The sequence below is a fragment of the Pongo abelii genome, chromosome 1 (genome assembly GCF_028885655.2).
Source record: "Pongo abelii isolate AG06213 chromosome 1, NHGRI_mPonAbe1-v2.0_pri, whole genome shotgun sequence".
Taxonomy (NCBI): Eukaryota; Metazoa; Chordata; class Mammalia; order Primates; family Hominidae; genus Pongo; species Pongo abelii.
In genome coordinates this window covers 66,245,755-66,272,306 of record NC_071985.2, presented here as the reverse complement: position 1 = coordinate 66,272,306, position 26,552 = coordinate 66,245,755, and the positions used below count along the sequence as shown (strand labels likewise).

The 26,552-nt window shown below is 47.3% G+C and overlaps 1 protein-coding gene across 1 annotated transcript in view; it reads right to left on the bottom strand.

Annotated features, from left to right (window-relative positions):
• The window catches only part of NCF2 (neutrophil cytosolic factor 2), a gene marked incomplete at its 5' end in the record, with an annotated part of 37,568 nt that extends 11,693 nt beyond the window's left edge, over positions 1-25,875 (bottom strand). The window contains 10 exon segments of the mRNA NM_001134141.1: positions 1,027-1,102; positions 2,242-2,310; positions 2,526-2,667; positions 4,460-4,503; positions 6,101-6,160; positions 8,540-8,647; positions 9,848-9,982; positions 12,952-13,060; positions 22,262-22,344; positions 25,500-25,875. Of these exon segments, the coding sequence (NP_001127613.1) occupies positions 1,027-1,102; positions 2,242-2,310; positions 2,526-2,667; positions 4,460-4,503; positions 6,101-6,160; positions 8,540-8,647; positions 9,848-9,982; positions 12,952-13,060; positions 22,262-22,344; positions 25,500-25,673 (1,000 nt within the window).
• Positions 25,876-26,552: the final 677 nt, after the last annotated feature.

The following is a 26,552-nucleotide window of genomic DNA, read 5'->3' as shown; positions in this document are numbered from 1 at the left end:
AAAATCATCCTAGGTTTATGTGTGATCCTTGATGAGCCTCTAGACAAAAGATAACAACAAAAAACCTGTCAAGGACATTGAGCAGGAGCAATGGGAGAAATTTGAATATGGAATATACATTATATAATAGTATCATATGAATGTTTAGTGTCCTAGATACCATGATTCTATTGTGATTATGCAGGAGACTGTGTTTTTGCAGCTGTGTAGGGTGAAGTGTCACGAGTCTGTAACTTATTTTCAACTGGCTCGGGGGAGAAAAATAGAATGGAGCAGGGCGAGTTCATGGTGCAAAATGTTAACAATTGATGAGTTTAAGTGAAAGATATTCTGATGTTTATTGTAGTCTACTGTCAGTTTTTCTGTAGGTTGGAGATTTTTCAAAATAAAAATAGGGGAAAGGACATCCCGAGTGATTCTGATGATCAGGCGCTTGTGGCAATCATTGATCTAGAATCTGGCCAACCACTCACTCTGCATCTCTACCAAGCGCTTATCCAGAATCTGCTTCAAGTGCTCTTCCCAAGACAGCCCTCTCCACACTAGGAAACAGCCTTTCGGAGAGAACATTTCCATTTCACATCTGCCCACTGGTTCTTTGTTCATCCTCAGGGCTCCACACACCAATTTCTTTTCCAGATACAGTGCCTCAGACATTGGAAAACAGCCACTCCATGCCCCTCAGAGGTAAGCATGTATAGTTACTTCAACTTTTCTTCCTGAGACATGGTTTCCGTACCTAACGATCAAGGGGTTTGGTGGCTACATGAGTCATTCAGGAACCAGCTGCATTCACCCAAGCCCCGTAAGTGTTCTGCAGAAGGCAGGGAGAGAGGGCACTGATTTCATGTTTGGGGTGGGTGGGTGGTGCAGGAAAGGAGGGTTCTGGGGCTGTGTGGTCATTAGCTGAGTGACATGTTGGGAGAAGAAGAAACCAGAATTTCCTGGAAGGCAGGGAGAGGAACTCAGGAAGCAGCCTGGCATGCTCCTGCACCCAGACCTAGGCTGTGTTCCAGGACCACTCACCTGGTGACAACTGGGGTCTTCCAGGGGCTTTGGAGCTAGGAGGAGCTGGGATGTCGGACTCCGGAAAGCTTTCCTCCTGAAGGCAACAGGGAGCAATGGTCAGAACCTTCATTCAAAGTTCCCAGGCAGGGGTGGATGTGGGGAAATGCCCCTACAGAGACCCCACAAAAAGGAGCCAGATGCAGATAATGTCCTAAAAGTTGGAATGGTAGTGACATTTGGGGAAGACGAAGGAAATGTTGGCCAAAAGAGGAGGCAGGGTTGGCCTGATGAAAATGAAAATCACAGTAGAAAGAAGACTCCTAACCCGCTAAAGGGCCCTTGCCGCTTTAGCATCTCTTTCAGCCATATTGGAAATCCACTGGCTGTGGGGCAGGACTGAGCTCTTGTCTCCACTGCAGAGGGCATTGAGAAAGGAAAAATTCCACTTCTCATTTACAAGGCATCTGAAGCTTTTCAAAGCATCTGGATATGGTGACTGACCAGGGATGGCTGAGCTCATATACAACTGGTTGCCCAGTCTAGAGACAGACAGGCTCCACTGCCATTGAGTCACTTACAGGGATGCTCAGATCTGACAAAGACAGCTCTCTAGGCCTGGCAGAAGGACATACTTTTGAAGTGTGAGGGAGGGAGTAGCAGCAGTTTAGAAGCAGTGGCTGGCGAGGCCCACTCTGATTCAAAGCTCTAAGGCAGATCTTATTTTATTATTTTTATTTGTATAGAGGTGGCATCTCTCTATTTTGCCCAGGCTGGTCTTGAACTCCTGAGTTCAAGTGATCCTCTCACCTCAGCCTCCCAAAGTGCTAGGATTACAGGCATGAGCAACTGCACCTGGCCTCATTTTCCTTCTAATGGCACTGTACCAGCCAACACATTGACTATTCTTCCACATGAAGCAGACACACCTGGGAAGACCTAACCCCCTCATATACTGTAGGCTTTGCTTCCCAAGTCACTTCTGACCAGGAAGAGTTACAGAGGTGGATGGGCCCAATGGGACCTACAGATGCCTCCAACTTAGCACATCTGGGCTTTTTTCCCCTCATTCCCAGGTTCAGCTCTGGGTAGCTGGTGCCATCTCAAGGCGGGCTCAAGACTAGTGAATCTTTCTTCAGGGGTCCCGACAGCACCTCTTTTACACTGCTCTTCTCCCCCCAGGGAAAGATCTCTAAAGGGTGAGAGGAAATGGGTCAGGCCTTGGCATCACATTACCTGGGGCTGCTGCTGAGGGTGGATCCGCAGCTCAACTGGTTCAAGGTAGTTGCAGGGAACAAGCCCCTTCTGCAGTGCAGCACCACAGAATCAGAAAGGAAAAAATAAAGATGTGCTCATCAGTACCCATACCACAGAACAGCCCAGAGTCCTGGGGAAGGGATGACGAACAGACAAAAGAAGTTGGCTGGTCTGCAAAGAAGGCAGCAGATACTGCTCCACAGAGACTGTATCTGCTGCCAGGATGCCATGCCCATCACACCGCCCCCTGATCCTCTGCATACCTGCCCATTGAACATGACCGTGGCCCAGTTATCATTGCCCTTCTTCAAGACAAAGACAATGTTCCCTGGCATGACCTGGAGCTCTTCTTGTGTCTCAGGCACAAACCCAAATAGCACACGGTGAGCCTCTCCTTCCAGTGCCCTGCAGAGGATAGACACAAGATCCAGCCCCCATCCCTTCACACAATACCATGGCGCAAACATAGTGAACTTGGAGCCAGGGACTTGGCTCCAGCCTGGCTCTAACTCCACATCTAACTGCAACTGCTGAGGCGATGCTGAGCCTGCCTGGGCTCCCAAGAGGTCTCGGTAAGAAGCTGGTATACACCTGTTCATAACCATATATGCAGAGGGGCAAGAATAAAAGGAAAAACCCCACAACACTAAATAGTGAGGACCTACAATCCTTGCCCTCCCTTCCCCTCTGAGGAGGAAAGTCCCTGGCTGGGTCATCTTGGCCAGCTCCCAAGGCTGGGCTGGAGTGGATCAGGTGACTATGGTCAGGGGAACAGCACAAAGCGGAAGTCAGGTGAGAGCCAGCTGGGCCAGAAAGATTGGTGGGAGAGGAGGAGGAGAAACCACCTAGAACCAGTGTTGGGCCAGGGTAGGGAGACCGTGAGCAGGGTAGGCGACAGGGAGCGTGAGGGATGCACATAGAGGGCTCTGAGGCTGCCCAGCTGCTGTGGTGCAGTGTCGGTTCCCTTAAGTCTGACTTCACGCTTTTAGGCTTTGAGGCTCTGATTGGTGTCACTTTGGAACGTGTGACTGAGAGGCTGGTGTTCAGGTTTCAGGCTTCCCTCCCTTTACTCCCCACTCTGTTACTTTCCCCTCAGCCCATCCTTGTTTCCAGACATCGTGTCTACTCCTGCAGGGAATACAGGCCCTTCCAGCTGACAGGGAGCTTAGGAATGAGCTCATCCAGCCCCCTCATTTTTGTAGTTGCTTTGGTACTTTTGTCACTTTTTTTTTTTTGAGACGGAATCTTGGTCTGTTGCCCAGGCTGGAGTGCAGTGACATGACCTTGGTTCACTGCAACCTCCACCTCCTGGGTGCAAGTGAGTATCCTGCCTCAGCCTCCCAAGTAGCTGGGATTACAGGCATGTGTCAGTCACCACGCTCAGCTAATTTTTGTATTTTCAGTAGACATGGGGTTTTGCCACGTTGGCCCAGCTGGTCTCGAACTCCTGATCTCAAGTGATCTGCCCGCCTCAGTCTCCCAAAGTGCTGTGATTACAGGCATGAGCCACCATGCCTGGCCAATCACTTTTTAAAACCTCCTTTTTGGGTGGGAGGACCAGGCTTGCTTCATCGCTTTGAGAGAATTCTTAAGAAAGCTGTAGGTTATGTCACCCTTTGTTTTTCATCTTACAGAAGAAGGACTTCCTTTTCTTGAGTCCTTCCTCTTTACTTCTTCAGAAAGCATGTGCTGATAGGGAGTGGAAAATGCCCACACAGGAAAAAGGACATCATTCTAGATTTCTGACTCCAGAGAGCTCTGGCCTTCCCCCATCAGAGGGGACTGCGGCCAATGCGAAACTGATCTCCAACCTGAGGTCAGCATCCTGGTCCCCAGGGTAGCTATGTTCCACAGGACACCACTGCTCCTCAGCAACAACCCCTTGCCATGTGGGTGGCTGTGCACGTGGACAGAGGGCCAATGGGACACCATGTAGCTGCAGCCAGGCCCTGATGGCCAGCCCCACCACAGTCAAGACTCCCATCCCCACCATATCATTCCTTTCTAGCCTGACATTCTAGAAGACATTCTTCTAGGCATTCCTTTCTAGCCTGACATTCTAGAAAAAGCCTGACATTTTAGAAAGTTCAATAAGATTTAGACCCTGATCCCACCTTCATCTTCTTCCCGCCCTTTCTTGCCATCAGTTCAGGCTTGGAGCTTGGATATTCTGTGTATGGATTTAAATCTAACTTACCTGAAGATCTCTGGGGTTTTCGGTCTGGGTGGAGGCTCAGCTGCCTATTGAACATTCAGGAGAAGTGAAAACGGAAAAGGCAATGAGGAAAAGCAGGGGAGAGACAACAAACGGCTAATGGTAATTTGAGCATTCTTCCAGACCAGAAAATCAAATAATGCATTTCTGACTGATGGGAACACTGTCTAGGAAGAGGGCACAGTCACCCTGACTAAACACTGGGAAATAACACCTCCCATCAGCTCCCCAGGTGCAGGTTTCACTAGCACAGCAATTCATTTTGAGCCAGAGCTAGTTTCTGGAGGTTAGCAGTCACACAGCAACATGGTGTCACAAGAATGCTTTGACCTTGAGCTCTGTCCTTTTCCCAGGACAGTTTCCAAAAGCTCTGTTTGGTAATTAATGTCTACTATGTCACATGACACTTCTGAGTATTTTTAAATTAACTAAAAACAATTTTTTTTTTTTTGAGATGGAGTTTCACTCTGTCGCCCAGGCTGGAGTGCAGTGGCGCAATCTTGGCTCACTGCAACCTCTGCCTCCCTCATTCAAGTGATTCTCCTGCCTCAGCCTCCCATGTTGCTGGAATTACAGGCATGTGCCACCACACCCTGCTAATTTTTGTATTTTTAGTAGGGATGGGGGTTTCACCATATTGGCCAGGCTGGTCTGAAACTCCTGGCCTCAAGTGATCTGCTCACCTCAGCCTCCCAAAATGGTGGGATTATAGGCGTGAGCCACTGCGCCTGGCCACTTCTGAGTATATAAAATTGACACAGGATCCACTGACTGGGCAAATATCTCCTCCCCTGTTCTACGCTGAATACCATGGAATCCAGTCACCTGGGCTGCGTTCCCCTCATGGCCTCTGGCTGAACTGAAGCTCAAGGAACTTCAGCAAGGCTTTCATCAGCTTTATTGTGAAGAAAGAGATCAAGGAATCTAGATCTGGAACATACCTGCCCCTGCCCAGAAAACCACCCTCTGCTAGTGCTGACCAACGCTCTTGAAACCATCACAGTTTCATTGCCACAGAGTTCGTATTTTCCTCAATGTGTTTTCCCCTCTTTCCTTCACAAGGAAGCTCTGTCTGCATTTCTAGATCCACTGTCATCCAGTTCATCTGAGCCCACCTCTCAAGGCCCAGCTTGGGCAGAAAAAGGGTTCACTCTCAGTGCTCTGCCTGTGTTCCCGAAGGAAATCCCTGCACATGAGCAGATGGGTAGAGCCAGCAGAGCCCAAACCTCAGGCCCAGGCCCCACAGGGTTCCCCACTTGCCCCTGTACTCAAGAAGCGGCTTTGTTAATAAGCTTTCCATAGCTTGTGTTTCAGCTTCCTGAGAGAATAGTTGAGGCTTCAGAGAGAGGATCAGCAGATCTCTTTAGAGACGTGAAGACTGGCATTTGTGGGGAAGGAGAGTTAGCTTCAGAGGACTTGGGGTGAAGCCTGACACTGCCTTATTTCCTCACCAGCCATGGAACCCAGGACTGCGAGAGGGCAGGCAGATCCCTCAGCTGCACTGAGGGCCACTTGAAGGAGCCCTTACAATAAGGCAGCTCAGCACACATAGTCCCTCGAATTGAATGCTTCACAGAAAGCTCTCGAGACCTAGGTCCATGGAGAAGGTCAGGACTGCCTCACCTGTGGTTGCAGAGGGGCAAACCCAGAGAAACTGTCTTGATCCACCACAGATGCCACGACCTGAAATCAAGGACAGGAGGGTGTGAGGCTCTGCCAGCTCTGTTTCCATTCTTCTGGGTCTCCCTCTTTGCTCATGCCCTAGACCTGTTCTTATGTCAGCCTGGTTTCAGACGTGGACAGTAACTAAGGATTAGATTCCTGAGCCTCTGGATTAGGATTTCAGCAACTGAAGAAACGAGTATTCACCCCACCCCTGCTAACACAGGGTTGCTTTCTCCTCTCTTAAAAAAAATGTTTTTATTGAGGTGCAATTTGTATAACATGAAATTATCTTTTTTTTTTTTTTTTTTTAAGACGGAGTCATGCTCTGTTACCCAGGCTGGAGTGCAGTGGCGTGATCTCAGCTCACTGCAACCTCTGCCTTCCAGGTTCAAGTGATTGTCCTGCCTCAGCCTCCCGAGTAGCTGATATTACAGGCGCCCGCCACCGTGCCCGGCTAATTTTTGTATTTTTAGTAGAGACAGGTTTTCGCCATGTTGGCCATGCTGGTCTCAAACTTCCGACCTCAGGTGATCTACCCATCTCAGCCTCCCAAAGTGCTGGGATTATAGGCATGAGCCACCACGCCCAGCCCAAATTAATCATTTTAAAGTGAATGATTCAGTGGCATTTATCACATTCACAATGCTGTGCAACTACCGCCTCTCTCTAATTCCAAAATATTTTCATCACCTCAGAAGAAAATGCTGTACCCATTAAGCAGTGTGTCCACACTCCCCTTTCCCCTAAACTGGCAACAACGTTTGCTTTCTATGACTGACTTGAGCCCTCTTCTTCTCTGAGTTTTAAAAATCAGATTTAAAGCTAGCTTTATTCACAAATATGCTTAAACTATAGATAATTTTCATCATTCATTCATATAATCAAAACATTTTTGCTGAGAGCTGTTATGTGTCTAGCACTGCCAGGCTGTGAGGACTCAGTGGAGATCAAGCAGACATGGTCTCTGCTCTCTCAGTGCTTAGAGGCTGCACAAGATATTTCCTATAAACGGAATTGTACAACATGTGGCCTTTCGTGTCTGGCTTCCTTCACATAGCATAATGTTTTCAAGGTCCATCCATGTTGTATCATGAATCATACTCCATTCCTTTTTATGGCTGTGTAGTATTCTGTTGCGTGGATATATCACATTTTGATTACGCATTCATCAGGTGATAGATATTTGGAGTGTTTCCACTCACCCAGGCTTTCTTGACCTCTGCTGCTGTGCTAGACCCAGCTACCCGACCACTGGGCAACTTTAGCCCTATGAATGTGTCAAGTCAAATGTGGTTTTGGAAGGGCACTGCTGACCCACTTCAGACATGTCTCAAAGAATTTAAGACCTGGATGTATTATTATTATTATTATTATTATTATTATTATTATTATTATTATTATTATTTTGAGATGGAGTTTTGCTCTTGTTGCCCAGGCTGGAGTGCAATGGCATGATCTCAGCTCACTGCAATCTCCACCGCCCAAGTGGATTCAAGCGATTCTCCTGCCTCAGCCTCCCAAGTAGCTGGGATTACAGGCATGCACCACAGCACCCGGCTAATTTTGTATTTTTAGTAGAGATGGGGTTTCACCATGTTGGCCAGCCTGGCTTGAACTCCTGACCTCGTGATCCACCTGCCTCAGCCTCCCAAAGTGCTGCGATTACAGGCGTGAGTCACCATGCCCGGCCAAGACCTGGATTTAGAAGAAGTCCAATTTAAGACATAATCTAAACACAGGACTGTGGAAGTGGGGAAAGACTCCTCAGCCCACTAAAACGTGAACTACAAGGAGCATTAATCCAAGAGGATCCCATGCTGATCTCTTTCCCTAACATGTTCTCTCCATATTTATTTTTATTTTTTAGAAACAGAGTCTCAATCTGTTGCCCAGGCTAGAGTACAGTGGTGCAATCATAGCTCACTGTAACCTCGAACTCCTGGGCTCAAGCGATCCTCTCGCCTCAGCCTCTCCGCTAGCTAGGCTGGTCTCAAACTCCTGGCCTCAAGTGATCCTCCCACTTCAGCCTTCCAAAGCACTGGGATTACAGGCATGAGCTACCCTGCCCGGCCCTCTCTTCACATTTAGCGGCCTCCTTCCTCATGGCTGTGTTTTCCCTTCATTGGCTCAGTCCCCAAGACTCAGCAACCTGTGAGTAACCCTGTGGCTCTCACCCAGGGTCAAGCTGGAAGGGAGAAATGGGAGCAGCTTGAAGAAAATAAACTAGACATGGTTGCCTATCTTTCAGCCAAACCTCTGTCCTATAAACAAGTCTCTCATTGCCATCCCAGGGACAGAGCCACAAGGAGGCTACCCTCTTCTCAAGAGTCCCTCCCACTTTGCTCCACATGGCCCAGGCCACAGGAGACTCAGGGGAAGCTGAGCAATCCCACCTACCGTCGCCTTGCCTAGGTAATCCTTCTTGGCCAGCTGAGCCACTTGTCTCTCATTTGGTCGAAACAGCCTGCCCACAGGGATCACCACCGGTTCATACAGCTTCTGCTTCTGTAACACAGAAAACGTAGCATTTCCTTATGTGAAAATGGGGGTGACAATGCTTGTCCTGCCTCCCTCAGTGAATAGATGCAAGAATTCATTGAGATAACCACATAGAAGCACTTTTTCCAAATGAGTGTTGTCATTCCTCTAGGGTGTTAAGGTAGGAACCCTTGGTTTCAATACCACCTTCTGCTGTGAGCCCACGTGGACATTGCTGCTATTTGTTGCTATTCAGCACCCTCTTTTCCCAGAGGAACTGCTCCTCTCCCACTCTGTGTGCTGTCCGTGGGGTTCTCTCATGGTGTAGAGGGCACCACCACGACAAGGCTGGCCCAGGATCAAGCAAGGCTCATGACAGTGCTCCCTTGGATGGGTGTTTGCTGACGAGGATAGACATATAAAGACTGACTTGAGTCCTCTTCTCTATGTTTTAAAAATCAGATTTAAAGCTAGCCTTATTCACAAATATGCTTGAACGATAAATAGCTTTTATCACTCATTCACAAAATCAAAACATTTTTTGGGCAGGTATGGTGGCTCACACCTGTAATCCCTGCACTTTGGGAGGCGAAGGAGGGCAGATCATCTGAGGTCAGCAGTTCGAGACCTGCCTGGCCAACATGGCAAAACCCCGTCTCTATTAAAAATACAAAAATTAGCCAGGCATGGTGGCATGCGCCTGTAATTCCAGCTACTTGGGTGGCTGAGGCAGCAGAATTGCTTGAACCCAGGAGGCAGAGGCTGCAGTGAGCTGAGATCACGCCACTGCACTCCAGGCTGGGCAGCAGAGTGAGACTCCATCTCAAAACAAAACAAAACAAAACATTTATGCTGAGAGCTGTTATGTGCCTAGCACTGTGCCAGGCTGTGAGAATTCAGTGGTGATCAAGCAGACATGGACTCTGCCCTTTCCATGCTTAGAGTCTGTGCGGCACTGCTCCAGCATCCAATATCCTGTTCTCCTGCATTGCCAAGGAGCCCCACTCCGAGGGTGGTATGATGCCGGGGCTCTGCCATCCCATACTCTAGGCCTCAGCTTCTCAGCACAGATTCAAGATCTTAAGTGGAACTATACCCTAAGATCAGTGTTACCCAGACTCACAGAAAGTAAAAGCACCACTTTTATGGCTTCTCAATGGCATGTCCTCTGAGACAAATGAGAATCCAGTGACATCCTCTCAACACCTGCATCACCAATACACTTACCCAGACACACTCCATGGCCTTGTCGATTTTGGAATGTCTGGGCTCAGACTTCATGCTCGTGGCCAATGCTAACTGTTCTTCAGCTTTTTTCCATTCCTCCTTCTTGGCATACATGAAACCAATGTTATATAACACCTAGAAAAGTACAGACCGCAACGTAAAACTTGAGACTACTGCAAATCAAGGTGCCAGGGAAGGGCTCACACATATACTCTGGGAATGTTGCCTGGTAGCCTTTCTCCCTTTCTCAGCTCTCCTGGGAATATCTAAAATACAGTGCAATTACTCTTGCTATTGAGTTATGTCAAACACAAACATGGTGTTAAGAAAACACCATGGAATGCGTAAATGCAACATCATTTGTACTCTTCCAACAACGAAATAGGTCAGGAAGGGACAAGAATTATTGTATACAGTGTGTTCAAACAAAAAAGATGAAGAAGAATTGTTGTGTTATTTTAGTATGAGTTGCTTTAGTAAAACAGTGACTTGCTCAAGGCCCCTTCTAGAGGCAGACACAGGGTTGGGAATAAAATACAGGTGTGTGGTCTTCCAGTCCACCTCCTGCCACTGCACCTAGGCTGAAACACTGGACAGGTACAGAGCCGGAAGATGGATCAAGATGCAACCTCCTGTACCAGCACCAGCAGAACCTGGCCCAGACCATGTGAGTAACAAGACTAATGTAGCAACACAGGCCAGGTGCAGTGGCTCACGCCTGTAATCCCAGCACTTTAGGAGGCCAAGGCGGGTGAATCACTTGAGGTCAGGAGTTTGAGATCAGCCTGGCCAACATGGAGAAACCCTGTCTCTACTAAAAATACAAAAATTAGCTGGGCATGGTGGCAGGCACCTGTAATCTCAGCTACTTGGAGGCTGAAGCAGGAGAATTGCTTGAACCCAGAAGACAGAGGTTAGCCCAGAAGCCAGGGGCACCTTCACCTGGGGTGCGGAGGGAATGGTAAATGCAACAGTGTCATACTTTTCTAGGTCTTGAGTTGGGCTGTGGTTCTTGAGTGTTTATTATTGTGCTTCACAATTTACACACAGAATCAAATAATCATTTGGAGGCATTACCAAGATCTAAAAAATGGCTTGACCGAAATAAATTTTTTAAATAGGATATTATGGAAATTAGGGGGTGTGGCATTTGAGGCTAGATTATAAAAGACATTGACACTGTCTTGCTCTTGGGTCACTTGCTCTCAGAGACGCCAGCTGCCATGTCATGACAAGACTTAGGCAGCCCTAGAGAGAAGTTCACGTAGCGAAGAACTGAGGCCTCCTGCCAACAATGACGTGAACTTGCCAAACTCAGACAGGTGGAAGGATTGGTGTTTCTGTGGCATTAGTGGCTGGTGCTGAATGGTGGGGGCCAGAATCAACCCCGGAAGTGGAAATCTGGACTCTTTTCAGTCCTATTTCTGAGATTCAATGAGCTACTGCCTTCTGAATTCATTGGCTTCTCCAGCCCACTCCTGACCTTGTGTGCAGAAAGAAAGAACTCAGATCGTTTAAAATTTCCTATTTGGTTCTCAGCCACCTTCTCTTAAGACATTTCTCTACAATCAGTTTTTATGAACTGATGATGAGAAAAACCTTGACACTCTTCAAAAATAATGATGTGATTCTCAGAAGCCAGGGTCATACCACACCAGGAAGAGAAGGATTGTAAGTAGGGAAATGACTGGAAGGTCCCATGTGACAAAGAGGGCCTTAGACCCTGAAAAGTTCAGCTTTACTTGCAGAGAGGGCCACTCAGCCAGTATTTTCTGTCCTCCCAGGGCCATTTTAACCCCAACTCCAGGGGAAACATTCCTCCCATGGAATTGTACTTTGATGCTGCTGTGACATAATCCTTTTTCTAGAGCCACTTGTCCCCCAACTTTCTAATCTGTATAAGTGGCTGTCATTGGCTTATCAGCAATGTCTGGAGGGATTTTAGGTTGTCACATTGGGTAGGGAGTGGTGGTGGCAGTGCTAGTATCATCTAAAAGCTAGAGATGCTGTCAAAGTTCCCATGATGCACAGGATGCACCACAACCCCTCTCTCGCCTCTGCCACAATACAAGATTGTCTGGTCCAACATATTAACAGAGCTACAGCTGACAAACCTTACTCGAGAAGCTGGTCGAATGGCAGCCAATTCCAACTGCAAAGCCCCATCTTCCCAGACTGTGAGACATGAAGTTAGTTGCTAGCCTGCTGCAGGGTTGGGATGGGGCCACATGTCCCCAGGGGCAGAGGGCGGCTACAGACTCTATTATTAGCCCTGAGCGACCCTGGGAACACTTGACTTCTTGTGCCTGAGAAACTAAAGCAAGGGGACTTTTGTCAGTGATTTTTCTAAAGAAAGGTCTTTGACATTTACAGGAATTTTGGTTTTCAAAACTGCTAGTATATATTTGGAAGTTGGGGGTGGGGGATGGGCCAACTGGGAAAAGTAAATGAACCTGCAAAGTCAAAGCCAGTCATGTCTCTCCCTTTTGACAATAGAGAAAAGAAGTTGTTTTGCAGAAACCTTTACCTAAATATGTGCCTTGAGCTGTTCTTTGAGCAAGAGGGGACAGATTTATGCCAAATTATCCTCATTCTCTCTTTAGGTATCAATCAAGTACATGGGGTAAGAACCATGGATAGTAAAGAGTGCAGTCTATAAACTTGGGAACTGAGCAAGGTTCTGGCAGGTCCTGCATGGACAATGAACTCATGATTTTGGATTTGCTAGCAAAATGCTGAACAAATAGCTTGTCAATCTGAAGCGCCAATCAAAACATGCAAATTTTCATGAATATTTCCACAAGCCAACACACTCGTGTCCAGCCTCCCTTCAGAGGCCCAGTGGGCTCATTTTTGCATGGTTCTTTGTGCTACACATTAATAAAATATATGCCCCCCTGGTAACTGATGACAACGCCTTGATGAGCCTGAAATAATCCATCTCAGTCTTTTCTTCAAGGAAAATCTGAGTCTCCAGGCAGAGGAGGCAAAATGGCTTTTCCAAGCTCCTGGAGGTGTCAACAGATCACTGTGCATCTGAATTGTCAGCTGTCCATCCAGCCATGATCCCCCCTCCTGCCCAGGGCAGGCCCTGTTGTCCTTACCTCACAGGCAAACAGCTTGAACTGGAGCCCCAGGATCTTATAGTCTATCAGCTGGTTCCCTCGAAGCTGAATCAAGGCTTCTTTAAGGTCTTTGATAGCCAAATCGTATCTGCAGGACAGAGGGAGAAAATACAGCAGTCTAGTGCACGGAGGAATAAATGCAGCATAAAATATGAGTCTGCTTCTCCCTTCCCCATCTATTTCACTGGGACAAGAAGCCTTTCAGTTCCTTTTGACCTGTTCTAGTTTTCAGCAACCCTGAGTCCAAGTATTCTATAGAACTCCTTGGGAATGGTGCCCCCCCAGGGCTGTGCCTCACTGCAAAACTGAGTGCCTCGTCTTGGACAGTCACGGGGAGTTTCTTCTCTATTAACTGCATACAACTGTCACCTTTCTGACAACCTGGCTTGTCGCTTTCCAATGCAGCTCTCATTCTCTCTTGAAAGCTCCAAGCAGAGCCAGCACCTGCCCCCTGCCTGTGTCCCTGCAGAGTGTTCAGAGCTGATTTGGAATACTGCTCACTCCTGGCTCCCACTATCAGGCCAGGCCAGCCTGGCACACCTCAGAGGGGCCCCTTCTCACAGCTGCCGCCATCACCCTCCGGCCCACTGCCTTCACCCATGGTTTCTTTTGAGTTCAACTTAGAGCTTGGTTTTGTGGTCTTCTTTGTTTCCTCACCGCCCCCACTTCTGCCTCCTCCCTACACTTTGGAAAAGAAAAAAAAACAACTACTTATGCTATATAGTATTTCCTCCTTTTTTTTTTTTTTTGTTTGTTTTTTTGAGACAGGGTCTCACTCTGTTGCCCAGGCTGGAGTGCAGTGGTGGGATTTCAGCTCACTGCAAGCTCCACCTCCCAGGTTCAAGTGATTCTCCTGCCTCAGCCACCTGAGTGGGACTGAGCTGGGACTACAGGCGAGCACCACCACGCCCGGCTAATTTTTTATATTTTCAGTAGAGACCAGGTTTCACCATGTTGGCCAGGCTGGTCTCAAACTCCTGACCTCGACTGATCTGCCCACATTGGCCTCCCAAAAGTGCTGGAATTACAGGCATGAGCCACCATGCCCAGCCCCAGATAGTTTTTCTAATGCTGCTCCCCCTGCCTTGTGCTGCTGGATTGACGTGGAGCTGACTGGCTTGAGGTATATCAGGGCTGCTGTCCTGGGACTTGTAGCACAGAATGGGAGCTGACCACATCAATAGAGCCCATAGGCATGTAGGTGGGACCTGGACACACACTCCTGAGGATGCTGGCCCAGGCCTTGACCATGGGCTCCACAGAGGCCCTGGTGGGAGGGAGCCATTGCTGGGCTATAGGGGGTGGGAGCAGCAGGCATAAGCTACCCCATCCTCGCTCCACTCAGTCCCCTGACCTGGCAGGAATAAATTTGGCTGCCTGGTTGTGGCTCACACCTGGGCAACTGGACTGTAAGTCTGTAAGTCCCTAGGCCACCATCTGACCCAGAGCTACCAACCCGGCTTCTCTTGGAGATAAGCCTGGAATGTGGACACAGGCTGGCAGGAATCCTCAAGAGGCAGTGTGGTGTAGTAAAAGGGCCAGGAGCCAGAGTCCAGATCCAACAGCTCTGCCACTAACTGGGGGACCCTAGCAAGTCACTTCCCTGGCCTGAAGTTCCACACCAATATTATGGCAGCATATTGTACACAGGGACATATTATATGCAAAGAACATATCATATAGGGAGCTTGCCAGTATATGGATCCCACTTCTGGAGTCAAAACCACCTGGTTTGAGTCTTGGTTCTGTCACTTACTATCTGGTGAGAAACGGCAAGTTACCTAGCTTCCCTAAGTCTGTTTTCCCATCTTTAGAATAAGAGAATAATAAGGCTGGGTGCGGTGGCTCACACCTGAAATCCCAGCACTTTGGGAGGCCGAGGCGGGCAGATCACGAGGTCAGGAGATCGAGACCGTCCTGGCTAAAATAGTGAAACCCTGTCTCTACTAAAAATTAAAAAAATAAAAAAATAAATTAGCTGGGCGTGGTGGTGGGCACCTGTAGTCCCAGCTACTCGGGAGGCTGAGGCAGGAGAATGACATGAACCTGGGAGGCAGAGCTTGCAGTGAGCAGAGATCACGCCACTGCACTCCAGCCTCGGTGACAGAGTGAGACTCTGTCTCAAAAAAAAAAAAAAAGAATAATAACAGCATATACCTCACAGGTTCATTGTGAGAACTAAAGGAGATGAAGCATTTGGGTACTTCAGACAGTGCCTGGCACACACAGTAATTTTTTACTATTGTTTTTGTTATTTTATTTTCTTTAGCTCTAACACTCTACCAATTAATCCATACATCAGCCACTTATTACATGCTTACTTAAAGCTCCATGCCATATAAGCTATTATCAGGATAGTTTAAAAATACATGGTATAGAAGCTGGAACTCTGATCTCATGGACGTTTAGAGCTGAGCACAAGGGCTGGTTGGCCAAGAGAGTCACAAGGAACGGGTGCCAGTGTGGCTGGTGGAGAAGCCATCACCATTAGGGTTGAGGTAAGTCACACAGTGGTAGCAGTGGCTATGTGGGAAATAAGAGAAGAGAGCTTGGGTTTGAAATAGGAGGATGGCTTTCTCTAGTATCCCTGTTAATAAAGATGATTGTAAAACCTACTAAATGCATGCAGGTCATTCTTTAAGTAGCAATGGGGCCTTTCTTGTCTTTTCCACGCATCTTTCTGGGTTCCTGGAAAGAGGAAGAAGGTACCCAGAAGTACGCCAGAAATCAGGTTCCTCTTTCTAAGCCAGAAGGTGGGGTAACTAGCTTCAATTCACTGAGCCGCTGAGCCTCTTCCATCGCGAAGGGGACAGGCAGAAGCAGAGGTTTCCTGTTCCTTGGCAGCTGCAATTTCCACTGTGTTCTATTGCCTGTTTGGGAGCTCGCTGAAGGCCTCAGAGGGCACATACTTTAACTGCTGTCAGCATTAACCTACCAACGTGCCTTCCTCCCTGCTGAGCTGGCTAAACAGATGGATTTCAGCTGGGAAGTGACACCACCTGGGTCTATCTGGCATTGCATGAGCCCAGCAAAATCCTCCTAATAATTCCCTAGCCCATCAAGACGTCTACAGAGGCCCGGTGCAGTGGCTCATGTCGGTAAACCCAGCATTTTGGGAGGCCGAGGCAGGCAGATCACTTGAGGTCCGGAGTTCGAGACCAGCCTGGCCAACATGGTGAAACACCCTCTCTACTAAAAATATTTAAAAATTAGCCAGGCGTGGTGGTGCATGCCTATAGTCCCAGCTACTCAGGAGGCTGAGGCAGGAGAACCACTTGAACCCAGGAGGTGGAGGTTGAAATGAGCCAATATCGCACCACTGCACTCCAGCCTGGTTGACAGAGCGAGACTCCAACTCAAAAAAAAAAAAAAAAAAAAAAAAAAAGTAGACTACAGATTTGGGCCTGGCAGGAGAGAGAGAGAAAGAACTGACAAATTATTCAGAGCGTTTGCTTTGTTTTAAAGACAGGGTGAACCTGCCTGGGCAATATGGAGAAAGCCCATCTCTACTAAAAGTACAAAAAATTAGCCAGGCATAGTGGTACGTGCCTGTAGTCCCAGCTACTCGGGAAGCTGAAGTTGGAGAATCACCTGAGCCCAGGAAGTCAAGACTACAGTGAGACGTGATTGCACCACTCCACTCCAGCCTGGACGACAGAATGAAATCCTGACTCAAAAAAATAAAAAGAAAGAAAGGAAAGAAAGTCCAACAACCAAAAAAACAGGGTGGGGCCAGGGGCTGAGGCTTGAGCCTGCAGTTCCAGCTACTTCACCAGAGGCTGGGGCAGGAGGATCACTTGAGCCCAGGAGTTTGAGGCCAGCCTGGACAATATAGCGAGACCCCTTCTCTAAAAAAAAGATTACTTATTTATTAATTTTGTTATAGAGACGGGGGTCTCACTGTGTTGCTCAGGCTGTTCTCGAACTCCTGGGTTCAAGCAATCCTCCCACCTCAGCCTCCCAAAGTACAAAGACTGCAAGTGTGAGCCACTGCACAGGGCCTAATTAATTAATTTTTAGAACGGGGAGGGGGCATCCTTGCTAAGTGTCTTTTTTTGTTTGTTTTTGTTTTTGTTTTTGAGACGGAGTCTCGCTCTGTCACCAAGGCTGGAGTGCAGTGGCACGATCTCGGCTCACTGCAAGCTCTGCCTCCCAGGTTCACACCATTCTCCTGCCTCAGCCTCCCGAGTAGCTGGGACTACAGGCATCGGCCACCGAACCCGGCTAATTTCTTGTGTTTTTAGTAGAGACAGGGTTTCACCACGTTAGCCAGGATGGTCTCGATCTCCTGACCTCGTGATCCGCACGCCTCGGCCTCCCAAAGTGCTGGGATTACAGGCGTGAGCCACCTCGCCCTGCCAACTAAGTGTCGTTTTTAAACATGTCTCTGAAACATCGGCCTGCTTCCCAGCCCCCTCTCTCCCTGCTGCAGGCCTCTTTTCGGCCTCTCCACTTGTTTACCCAGAGCTGCAGCCCTGAAGGGGGTTCCGCTTTGACACACAGCTCTTTTCCCACTACACAGGGTCGCAATAAGCTCAGTATGAGAATCCCAAAATAGCATTCAGCGCTGTGTGCCAGTGGGCCGTGCTGTGGCAGCCCCCGCCTCCCTCTAGACCTTCTTCAGCGGTTCTCTTCGGGGCCATTTGGAAGCATCCCCCAGGAGGCAGCCAAGGTGCTGGCAGCTTCCTGCAGGGCTCTGCTGGGCTGGGCGTGGGTGCTTTCTTCACACCCACACTTCAGTGACACCCCGTGGGGCGCCTTGGCTGCACTGGACCCAAAGCCCCCTCTTCTCCCAGGCAGGGGATGCACCAGCTGAAGCAGCAACCTTGCCATAGCTTTTCACAAGCTCCAGGCTTGAGAGAGTTTATAATCCCCATTTCTGTAATACTCCTAGGAGGTTTCTTAGTAACCTGCTTGTTCCCGTGCTGCCAGTGCCCCATGCGTCCAGAGTCCACAGCTCATACACCTGCACCCAGGATAATGGAATCTCAGCAACCTGAAAGAAGTCAAAACTTCAGACACCTTTGGGATGCTGCAGTGGCTGCTGTGACAGAGGTTTGGGCCCACTCCCTTTCCTGTTTCCAAGTCAGCAGGAAGAAGGCTTTGCTATGGAGCCTCTTTAAGCCAGCTCCATGGAATGGGTCTCAACCTTATTGTCATGCCCTAAGATTCATAAGGCACAGGATCTGAAAGACAGCTTCGAGCCCCTGTGCCTTTCAGGTGACAACGCTGGGGCTAGAGAGGCGAGACAGCTTGGCTGTGGTTATCCCTGAGACTCTGCTTGCCTTTTCAGAAATGTGCTCTAACTTTGTTCTGTTGGAACTTTATAATGACGGAAGAGCAACACCAAAACATAAGAAAGTGGGGAAAATAGAGGGAAATAGAGGGGAAAAAATCTCCACCCATAACATTATCAGCCTTGAACAGTTCCCATTTGTAATCTGAGGGAATTCTTTTTTTTTTTTCCCCCAGACAGAATCTTGCTCTGTTGCCCAGCTTGGAGTGCAGTGGTGTTATCTCGGTTCACTGCAACATCTGCCTCCCAGGTCCAAGCTATTCTCCTGCCTCAGCGTCCCAAGTAGCTGGGATTACAGGCACTCACTACCATGTGCTGCTAAATTTTTGTATTTTTAGTAGAGACAAGGTTTAGCCATGTTGGCCAGGCTGGTTTCGAACTCTTGATCTCAGGTGATCCACCTACCTTGGCCTCCTAAAGTGCTGGGATTACAGGTGTGAGCCACCGTGCCCAGCCAATCTGAGGGAATTTCTATCCCACACATTAAGAAGTAGTTTCTCTAGCCCCCATCCCACTTACTTAAAACTACCTCTTACAGCAGTTACCCACTTCTGCCTTGCATTACAGTTACTGGTGTTCTTGACTTGTTTCCCCTTTTTAATTTATAAGTTCCTTGAAATGGAGACTATATTTTCTCACTTTTATTTAATCCAACATTCATTTATTGAGTAATTACTATGCTAGATACTGAAATACAAGCATGAGTAAGTAAAGATTTCTTCTGTTACGAAATTCGTAGAGTAGTGAAGACAAATATATACAGAAAGCAAATATCTGTCATGGGCCAGACATATTACAAAAGGAGGCTCAAAAGAGGGAGCAGGCGCTGCCTTAGTGGTTGGGTGTGGCTGGGGCAAAGGCACGGAGGATGCATGAGTGGGTGGCAGCAGCTGGAACCACATAGGAACAGGCAAGGGAATTTGGCTTTTATCTTGCAGTCATGGAAGCCACTGGAAGTTCTCACACAGATTGCTTTTTTTTTTATTTTACAAGATCACTCTGGAATACGAATGGAGGGAACAAGAGCAGTGGCTGGGAAATCAGTTTGGAAGTGACTGCAGTAGTCCTGGTGAAAAATGAGGGTCTCAACCAAGGCAGTGCTAGTGGGGATGGAGAGAAATAGGTGGATTTAAGAAATAATTAAGAGGTCAGTCAACCTGATGAGGTTTAGGGAAAGAGACATTCCCTGGATGGATCCCAGGGACAGATTCCATGAGAAATGGAGGCCAGCCATATGGGAGAGGGTGGCCTTGCCCAGGAATGGATCCTCAAGGTTCACATACAGACTTCCGTATCCATAGCCCCTGAATTGTACATAAACGAATGTGTGTCCTTGAAAGTGTATTTCTGGAAACACATTTTGCCATTTAACAACCACTGCTGCAGTCGTAAAAGGGAAAAGGGTCAAGAACAGAACTTCAAAGGGAATACCAACACCTAGGGAATTATGCAAGAGGGCCAGCTTGAGGTTTAATTAGTGCCTCATTTGTATAATTTCCTCATTGTTGAATTACAGATAAAACTTGGTAGATTTTTCTCTCAGGTGTAACTATTAATATTACCAATCACAGATTAACTGAATCCTGGGTCTTACTTTTAGAACTTTCCAAGATCTTTCTAATCACTCAAAACCATAGCCTTCCAGATCCTGGGACTCACGGGCATTTTTTGGAGGAAATTCTTTCTGGGAGCCTTCACTCAGTTGTATCTCTTCTTTATAGGCTATTAGAGCTCACTAAGGAATGACCTTAGAGTTTGCGTTTTGAGATTTAAGATCGGCTGAAGGATTTGTTGTTAGGCCTCCCTGCATATTCTATAGTCTGGAGATGGGGTAAGAGGGAGTGAGAAAGAGAAGGATGTTAAGAGCGGGGACAGGCAGTTAGAGGCAAGATGTCGGTCAAGATAAACACCTGCTGTACCAAAATATCTCATGTGTCCCAAAAATATATACACCTACTGCATACCCACAAACATTAAAATTAAAAATTAAAATTAAAAAAAGAATTTATAAAGTCACAATAAATATGTCACACTAAATATGGGGGGAAGAGAGAGCTAAATGCCTGGATATCTTCTCCCAATCCCAGGCTCTCTTTCTCCCCAGATTGCCATTGTGTCTGTGGTTTTTCTTTTAGAAAAGACTTCACTTCTACTTTCACTTCTTCAGGTAACTAACTGCATCTACATCTTTAAAGTCCTTTGAGCATCTTGTGGTTGCCCTTAGCAACAGCTGCATACACGGGTTTTACAGGCTCTGTTTCTGACCAAACCATAGGATCAAAGCCTTTCAGGGTGGCACAGGATCAGAGCCCAGCCCTTTCTCTGATGTCTGGACATTGTCTACAACCTCCCTGCTGCTCCATCCATGCCCGGCCTCATCCTCACCCCACCCACACCATGCACAGACCATTTTCACTGTCAGAAAGTTCTTTATTAGGCCGGGCTCGGTGACTCATGCCTGTAATCCCAGTACTTTGGGAGGCCGAGGCGGGTGGATCACAAGGTCAGGAGTTCGAGAGCAGCCTGGCCAACATGGTGAAACCCCGTCTCTACTGAAAATACAAAAATTAGCTGGATGTAGTGGTGGGCGCCTGTAATCCCAGCTACTTGGGAGGCTGAGGCAGGAGAATTGTTTGAACCCAGAAGGCAGAGGTTGCAGTGAGCCGAGACCGCACCACTGCACTCCAGCCTGGGTGACAGGGCGAAACTCCATCTCAAAAAAAAAAAAAAAAAAAAAATTCTTCATTAGCCTGAGCCAAATTCCTCTTCCCTAGAACTTATACACACTGGTGGAACAATTTCTACAAAGAGTCAGTTTCCCATCCCCCAAAACATTTGAAATTATCACTTAGAATTTTATTCCTTTGTTATTTGTTATGAGGTATTTGTGCAGGATGAGAGGGAGGAGGAATTGAGATTAACTTTCATTTTGAATTTATTAATCTTTGTACTAATTATTCCATGTTGACTATAAACAAACCTAAAAATGCAGACAGGGTGATAGAAGAAAATGGATTTTCCTATAATCCCACCATCCAGAAAGAATTATTGATAACATTTTGATCTATGGCCTTCCAGATTTTATTCTGTGATACAGAAATGGGACTATCCTATACGCACTGTTTTGAAATCTGTTTTTGAATTTAACATCTGGCCGGGCACGGTGGCTCATACCTGTAATCCCAGCACTTTGGGAGGCTGAGGTGGGCAGATCACCTGAGGTTGGGAGTTCAAGACCAGCCTGACCAACATGGAGAAACCCCATCTCTACTAAAAATACAAAATTAGCTGGGTGTGGTGGCGCATGCCTGTAGTCCCAGCTACTCAGGAGGCTGAGGCAGGAGAATCGCTTGAGCCTGGGAGGCGGAGGTTGCGGTGAGCCAAGATCGCGCCCTTGCACTCCAGCCTGGGCAACAAGAGTGAAACTCTGTCTCGGAAAAAGAAAAAAATTAACATCTACTGCAAACTTTTTCTGTATAAGTACATATGCTACTTACTTACCTGTAGTAATTTATTCTTATACATATAACGTTAATTTGTATTATCATTTTTGCAGCTGAAGTATATTTCCTCAAATGGATTAAACCAGGTTTCAGAAATGCATTTTGCTGGGATGAAGCCAGGTTTTGATGCAGTTTCATGATCATCCCCATTCTGTGACAGCTCAGTACATCATAGGAGACCTCCATGGGTGACCCCATCAGGGACACTGATGGGGTGCCACACCAGCTGAGTATCAGGCCCATAGTGGTTACCTAGGCTCATTGTGCCTATGACACAGCTGATTTATAATCTGGCGGCAGACCTGCCTTGCCTCCCCAGTGAGAGCTTCTGCCTCACCTGCTGATTTACTGCATAACTGTCCCCAGAAGGGCCAGTCACATTTCCCAACAGAGGTTGGGAAGGTACTTCTCAAACACCAAGTCTGCAACACTGAGACCCCTTGGGTTTTGCTTTGAAATCCTCCAGTTGGTGCAACATTGAACCACTTACTTCTCTGTCTGGTAGTAGAGCATCCCTCGTTGGAAGTAAGCCACTGCCAAGTGCTTGTCTCGGTTAATGCTTCTGGTAAAGGCCTGAGGAGAGAAGGGTCCAGACATGGCCATGATGCAAGGCAGTGAGGAGGTGTGAGATGAGCCATGTCTCACAGAGCCCTAGCTCCCTGTGGTGCCCAGCTCTCCTGTCTGCCCTTGTCGGCACCTCGAGGCCCACCCTGTGCTCTCACGGTGCACCCCACTTCGCTCTCACATTTAGGAGCTAATGTCTGGGACAATGGTTTGCACTCCTTGTATTGTCATTCCAGTTCTGCTGTGGATCTAAAAACATTTCTGGAGCCATACATATACCATCTGATTTCTGCTTTTGTTAGTCATATATGGCCTAGAAAAGCTACACAAGAATCCAATAATTCCCAGGTGCGGTTGCTCACACCTGTAATCCCAGCGCTTTGGGAGGCCAAGGCAGGTGGATCACTTGAGCCCAGGAGTTCAAGACCAACCTGGGCAAAATAGTGAGACTCCATCTCTACGAAAAATTTAAAAATTAGTCAGGTGTGGTGGCACATGCCTGTGGTCCTAGCTACTTGGGGGACTGAGGTGGGTCAATCGCTCGAGCCCAGGAGGTGGAGACTGCCGTGAGCTGTGACGGCACCACTGCACTCCAGTCTGGGCAACAAAGTGAGGCACCTTGTTTAAAAAAAAAAAAAAAAATTCCAATGATACAAATAAAGACAAAGTGGACTATAAGGGTGCAGACACTAATGGATTATCACCAACAGAAATCTTAGATGAAAAGAAAGACTAAAGCATTTTCGCAAAGGAGCTCATCATTTTAAAAATGGACTTGACAATATGAAGCACCTTCTTTGTAACTGTCTCTGACCTTCTCTGAGACTAGAATTCAGAATAGATAATTTAGACATTTACCTGATACTAATAAAAAATACATAATATCTATATTTAAAATATAGTTAGTTATACTTAATGACCTCATTCCCAAGTTCCTTTTTCATTAGTGTAGCTTTCATTTCTATTATCGTCGTTTTAATAATATGATTAGATAGAAGCTTTGAGCCAGTAGACACTATGTTACTAAATCAGTACTTTAAAATCTTTGGTCTTCTGTCTTTCATTCATATGAATTTAACTGCTGTTTGCTCTAATTTCTTTGAGTTCTCCTAGTTTGAGTAGAGTACAATTTTACTGTGAAACAATGCAGCGAGACTGTGCTGTGAAGTGAAGGTAGAGTTCTTCGAGGTGATAATGATGTGAAACCTAAACATACAATTCCTATCCAACACAACGGAGCACCTTGTCCAGGAAAGTAGTAATTACTATTTATTGCTCCGTGGAAGATAAAAAAGATAGGGAAATAGGAGAAGCTTCTTTGAAAAATGAAACATCATTAGACAGTCTTGGTGGTGCATGCCTGTAATCCCAGCTACTTGGGAGGCTGAGGCAGGAGAATCACTTGAACCCGGCAGGCAGAGGTTGCAGTGAGCCGAGATCGCGCCAATGCACTCCAGCCTGGGTGACAGAGTAAGACTCCATCTCAAAAAAAAAAAAGAAAGAAAAAATGATATCTAATGTAATAATGAAATTTTAACCCTTGTTGCATTTCTTGTATTCCTATGAATGTATTGAACATTCAGTTTAAAAAAATAATAAAATTTATTGCAAATGAAAATAATTAAAATATTATATAAATTGTTACATTTGTTTACTATACAAACGTATACATGAATAGTACACAATTAAAATGATAATGAATAAGAATGCATATAAATGCTAGTAGGAAGGGCTCAAGCAGGAAAACAAAGAAAGGCAGAAGGAATGAGAAGGCCAGAAGCAGAGGGATGCCAGGAGAAACAGAGACATGTGGGCATGAAGGCCTGGGAGCTGAGAGGTGAGTGGTGGCCCACACAACCTTCCAAGGATCCCATATCCAGGCCAAGGCAGGAGGCTACAGTCCCTGCTGGCATAGCTGTTACCAGACTAGCTGCCAATCTCTTCTCCTGGGACAATGTGGACTTTGTGTCCATCAGCCCTCAGAATGTGTGGTGCTGTTCACTCAGCCCCTCAGCAGGCCCCTGAGAGGAGGTGGGGCCACTGTCCTCCCTCCAGCCAGAGGTGGGGGGTCCTGCCATGCTCTGCCTTAGAGCCTGAGATTGACTTGTCAAGCTATGTGAGAACACTTCAGTCACTTCTCTGTCTTCCTGTCAGGAGGGTGTGGCTGAGGCTTGTTTACCTGCTGTTGGAGTGTGGAAGGGACTGGTTCTTTAAGAGACCTGGGGAGGCAGCCAGTGCCACATCTTGCAAAGACTGGCAGTAAACGGTAAAAATAATAACTAACTCTTATACAGTGGTGTGAAGTTCCACAGGACATTAATAGTTTGGCATCTCACTTAATTTTCATGATATTTAGAAACTCAGGAAGCTGAAAGCCAGATGTCTACATAGGCTACATAGCTTGCTTAAGACTAAAAGTCCAGAGAGAGGCAGAGGCTAGGATTTGACCCTAGATCTTCTCCTTCCAAAATCCATACCCTTTCTACCTTACCACAACCAATCAAAAAAATAATTATTGAGAATGCTTAACTCCATACTATAGTATTTGAGTGAGAAAACATAAAGAAAAAGATGCGAGACATCCCACACCATGCTCCCAGCAGACATCACTAATCAATCACAGTACAATTTCCTCTTGCCAGCCTCAGCATCTTTAAAAGAGTCTCCTTTATAATTGATCAGAATTGTCACTTGGGATAAAAGCTATTTTTTGTAAGTGCCTCCCTTAAATCTCTTGAGCAGGCAAAGTCGACACACATGAAAGTCTTGGAAAGCCAAAAGAGGTGGCTTAGAATCAATAATCAGGTGTAAAGCGTTGGGATAGATAGAGATTCTGTGCCCAGAAGGAGTTCTGTGTAGAAGAAAGTACGACTAGGACAGCCTTCACAAAGGTGTTAAAGACACTTGTAGAATGATTTTAATTTAGAAGATGGAGAAAGAGGCAACTCTGGCTGCCCCTCACCTGCTCTCCACCTGGAGAGCTTTTAAAACTGGCTGCCTGGGGCCCCTCCCAGATCAGTTAAATCAGGCTGTCTAGGGGTGGAGCTTGGGCAACTTTTGTTCTTTTCAGTCTCCCCAGAGGTTAGGTTTCCTAAATGCAATGGGGTTGAGAATCATAATAACAAATGCACAGAGGAGGCCCGGAAAGAGGCACCTCCACTCACCTTCTCTGCTTCAGTCATGTTTTTCAGGATAGTGTACATGCAGCCAATGTTGAAGCAAATCCGGGAGTGGGGGTCCTGGACGGCACTGAAGGCATCCAGGGCTCCCTTCCAGTCCTTCTTGTCCGCTGCCAGCACCCCTTCATTCCAGAGGCTGATGGCCTCCGCCAGGGACATGATCAGGTAGAAACCAGGAGGCCAAGAGAGCTGCCAGGAGACAGAGAGAAGACAGGTTGGGGCGTCTCCCCTAGCAGGGCTGCCTTAGTGGCCCCCAAGGTGTTCACTTTCTGGGCCAGATGAGTAGAATCGGGCCCAGCCTCCCTTAAAATAACTTCTCAGTGTTGCAAATGCATCAGGAAATGTCCCCACCTTTTGGCAACTGACTCATAACCCTACCACGAGAGAGAAAAGGAAAGAAGCAGAGAGAGAGAGGGCGAGTAGGGGTGGAGTGTGGAGGAGAGAGGAAGTACATCAGCTGCTGCCTGAAGGATCAGTTCCCCAAAATGCTTCTGCTCTGTCACCCAGCTCCTCTTCTCTCTCCCATCCCTGTTCTGTGGCAGCTTCTGGCCAAAGCTCTGCTTCTAGAGCCAGGGCAACCTCGGCAGGTAGAGGCACCTCCCTGGTGATAATGATAGGAGGCAGCCAAATGCCTAGGCAAATAGGGGCAGGTCCCTGGTGAAACCCCATCTTCAAGCCAAAAACAGCCTGAAGGCTGAAAGACTAGGCTACTGGTCCCAAATGAAACCCGTGATCTAGAGTGAGAACTTCTGTTCCTGTTTGTCTGCTCTTTCCCAATTAATTCTTTCTGACTAATGCCTTTTAAACAATTGAATGTTGCCTTTTCCAGTGCTACCTCTGTCCTGCCCCTCCCCTATTCTGAGCCCATAAAAGCCCCAGACTCACCCGCACTGGGGGGACTTTCCTGCCTTTGGGTAGGGGAACCACCGCTGCATCCCCTCTCCACTGAAAGCTGTTTTCATCACTCAATAAAACTCCCCGCCTGGGCTGAGTGGGCAGGCCATCTCGTGCAGCAGGTAGTGTGGCCCACTGAGGCCT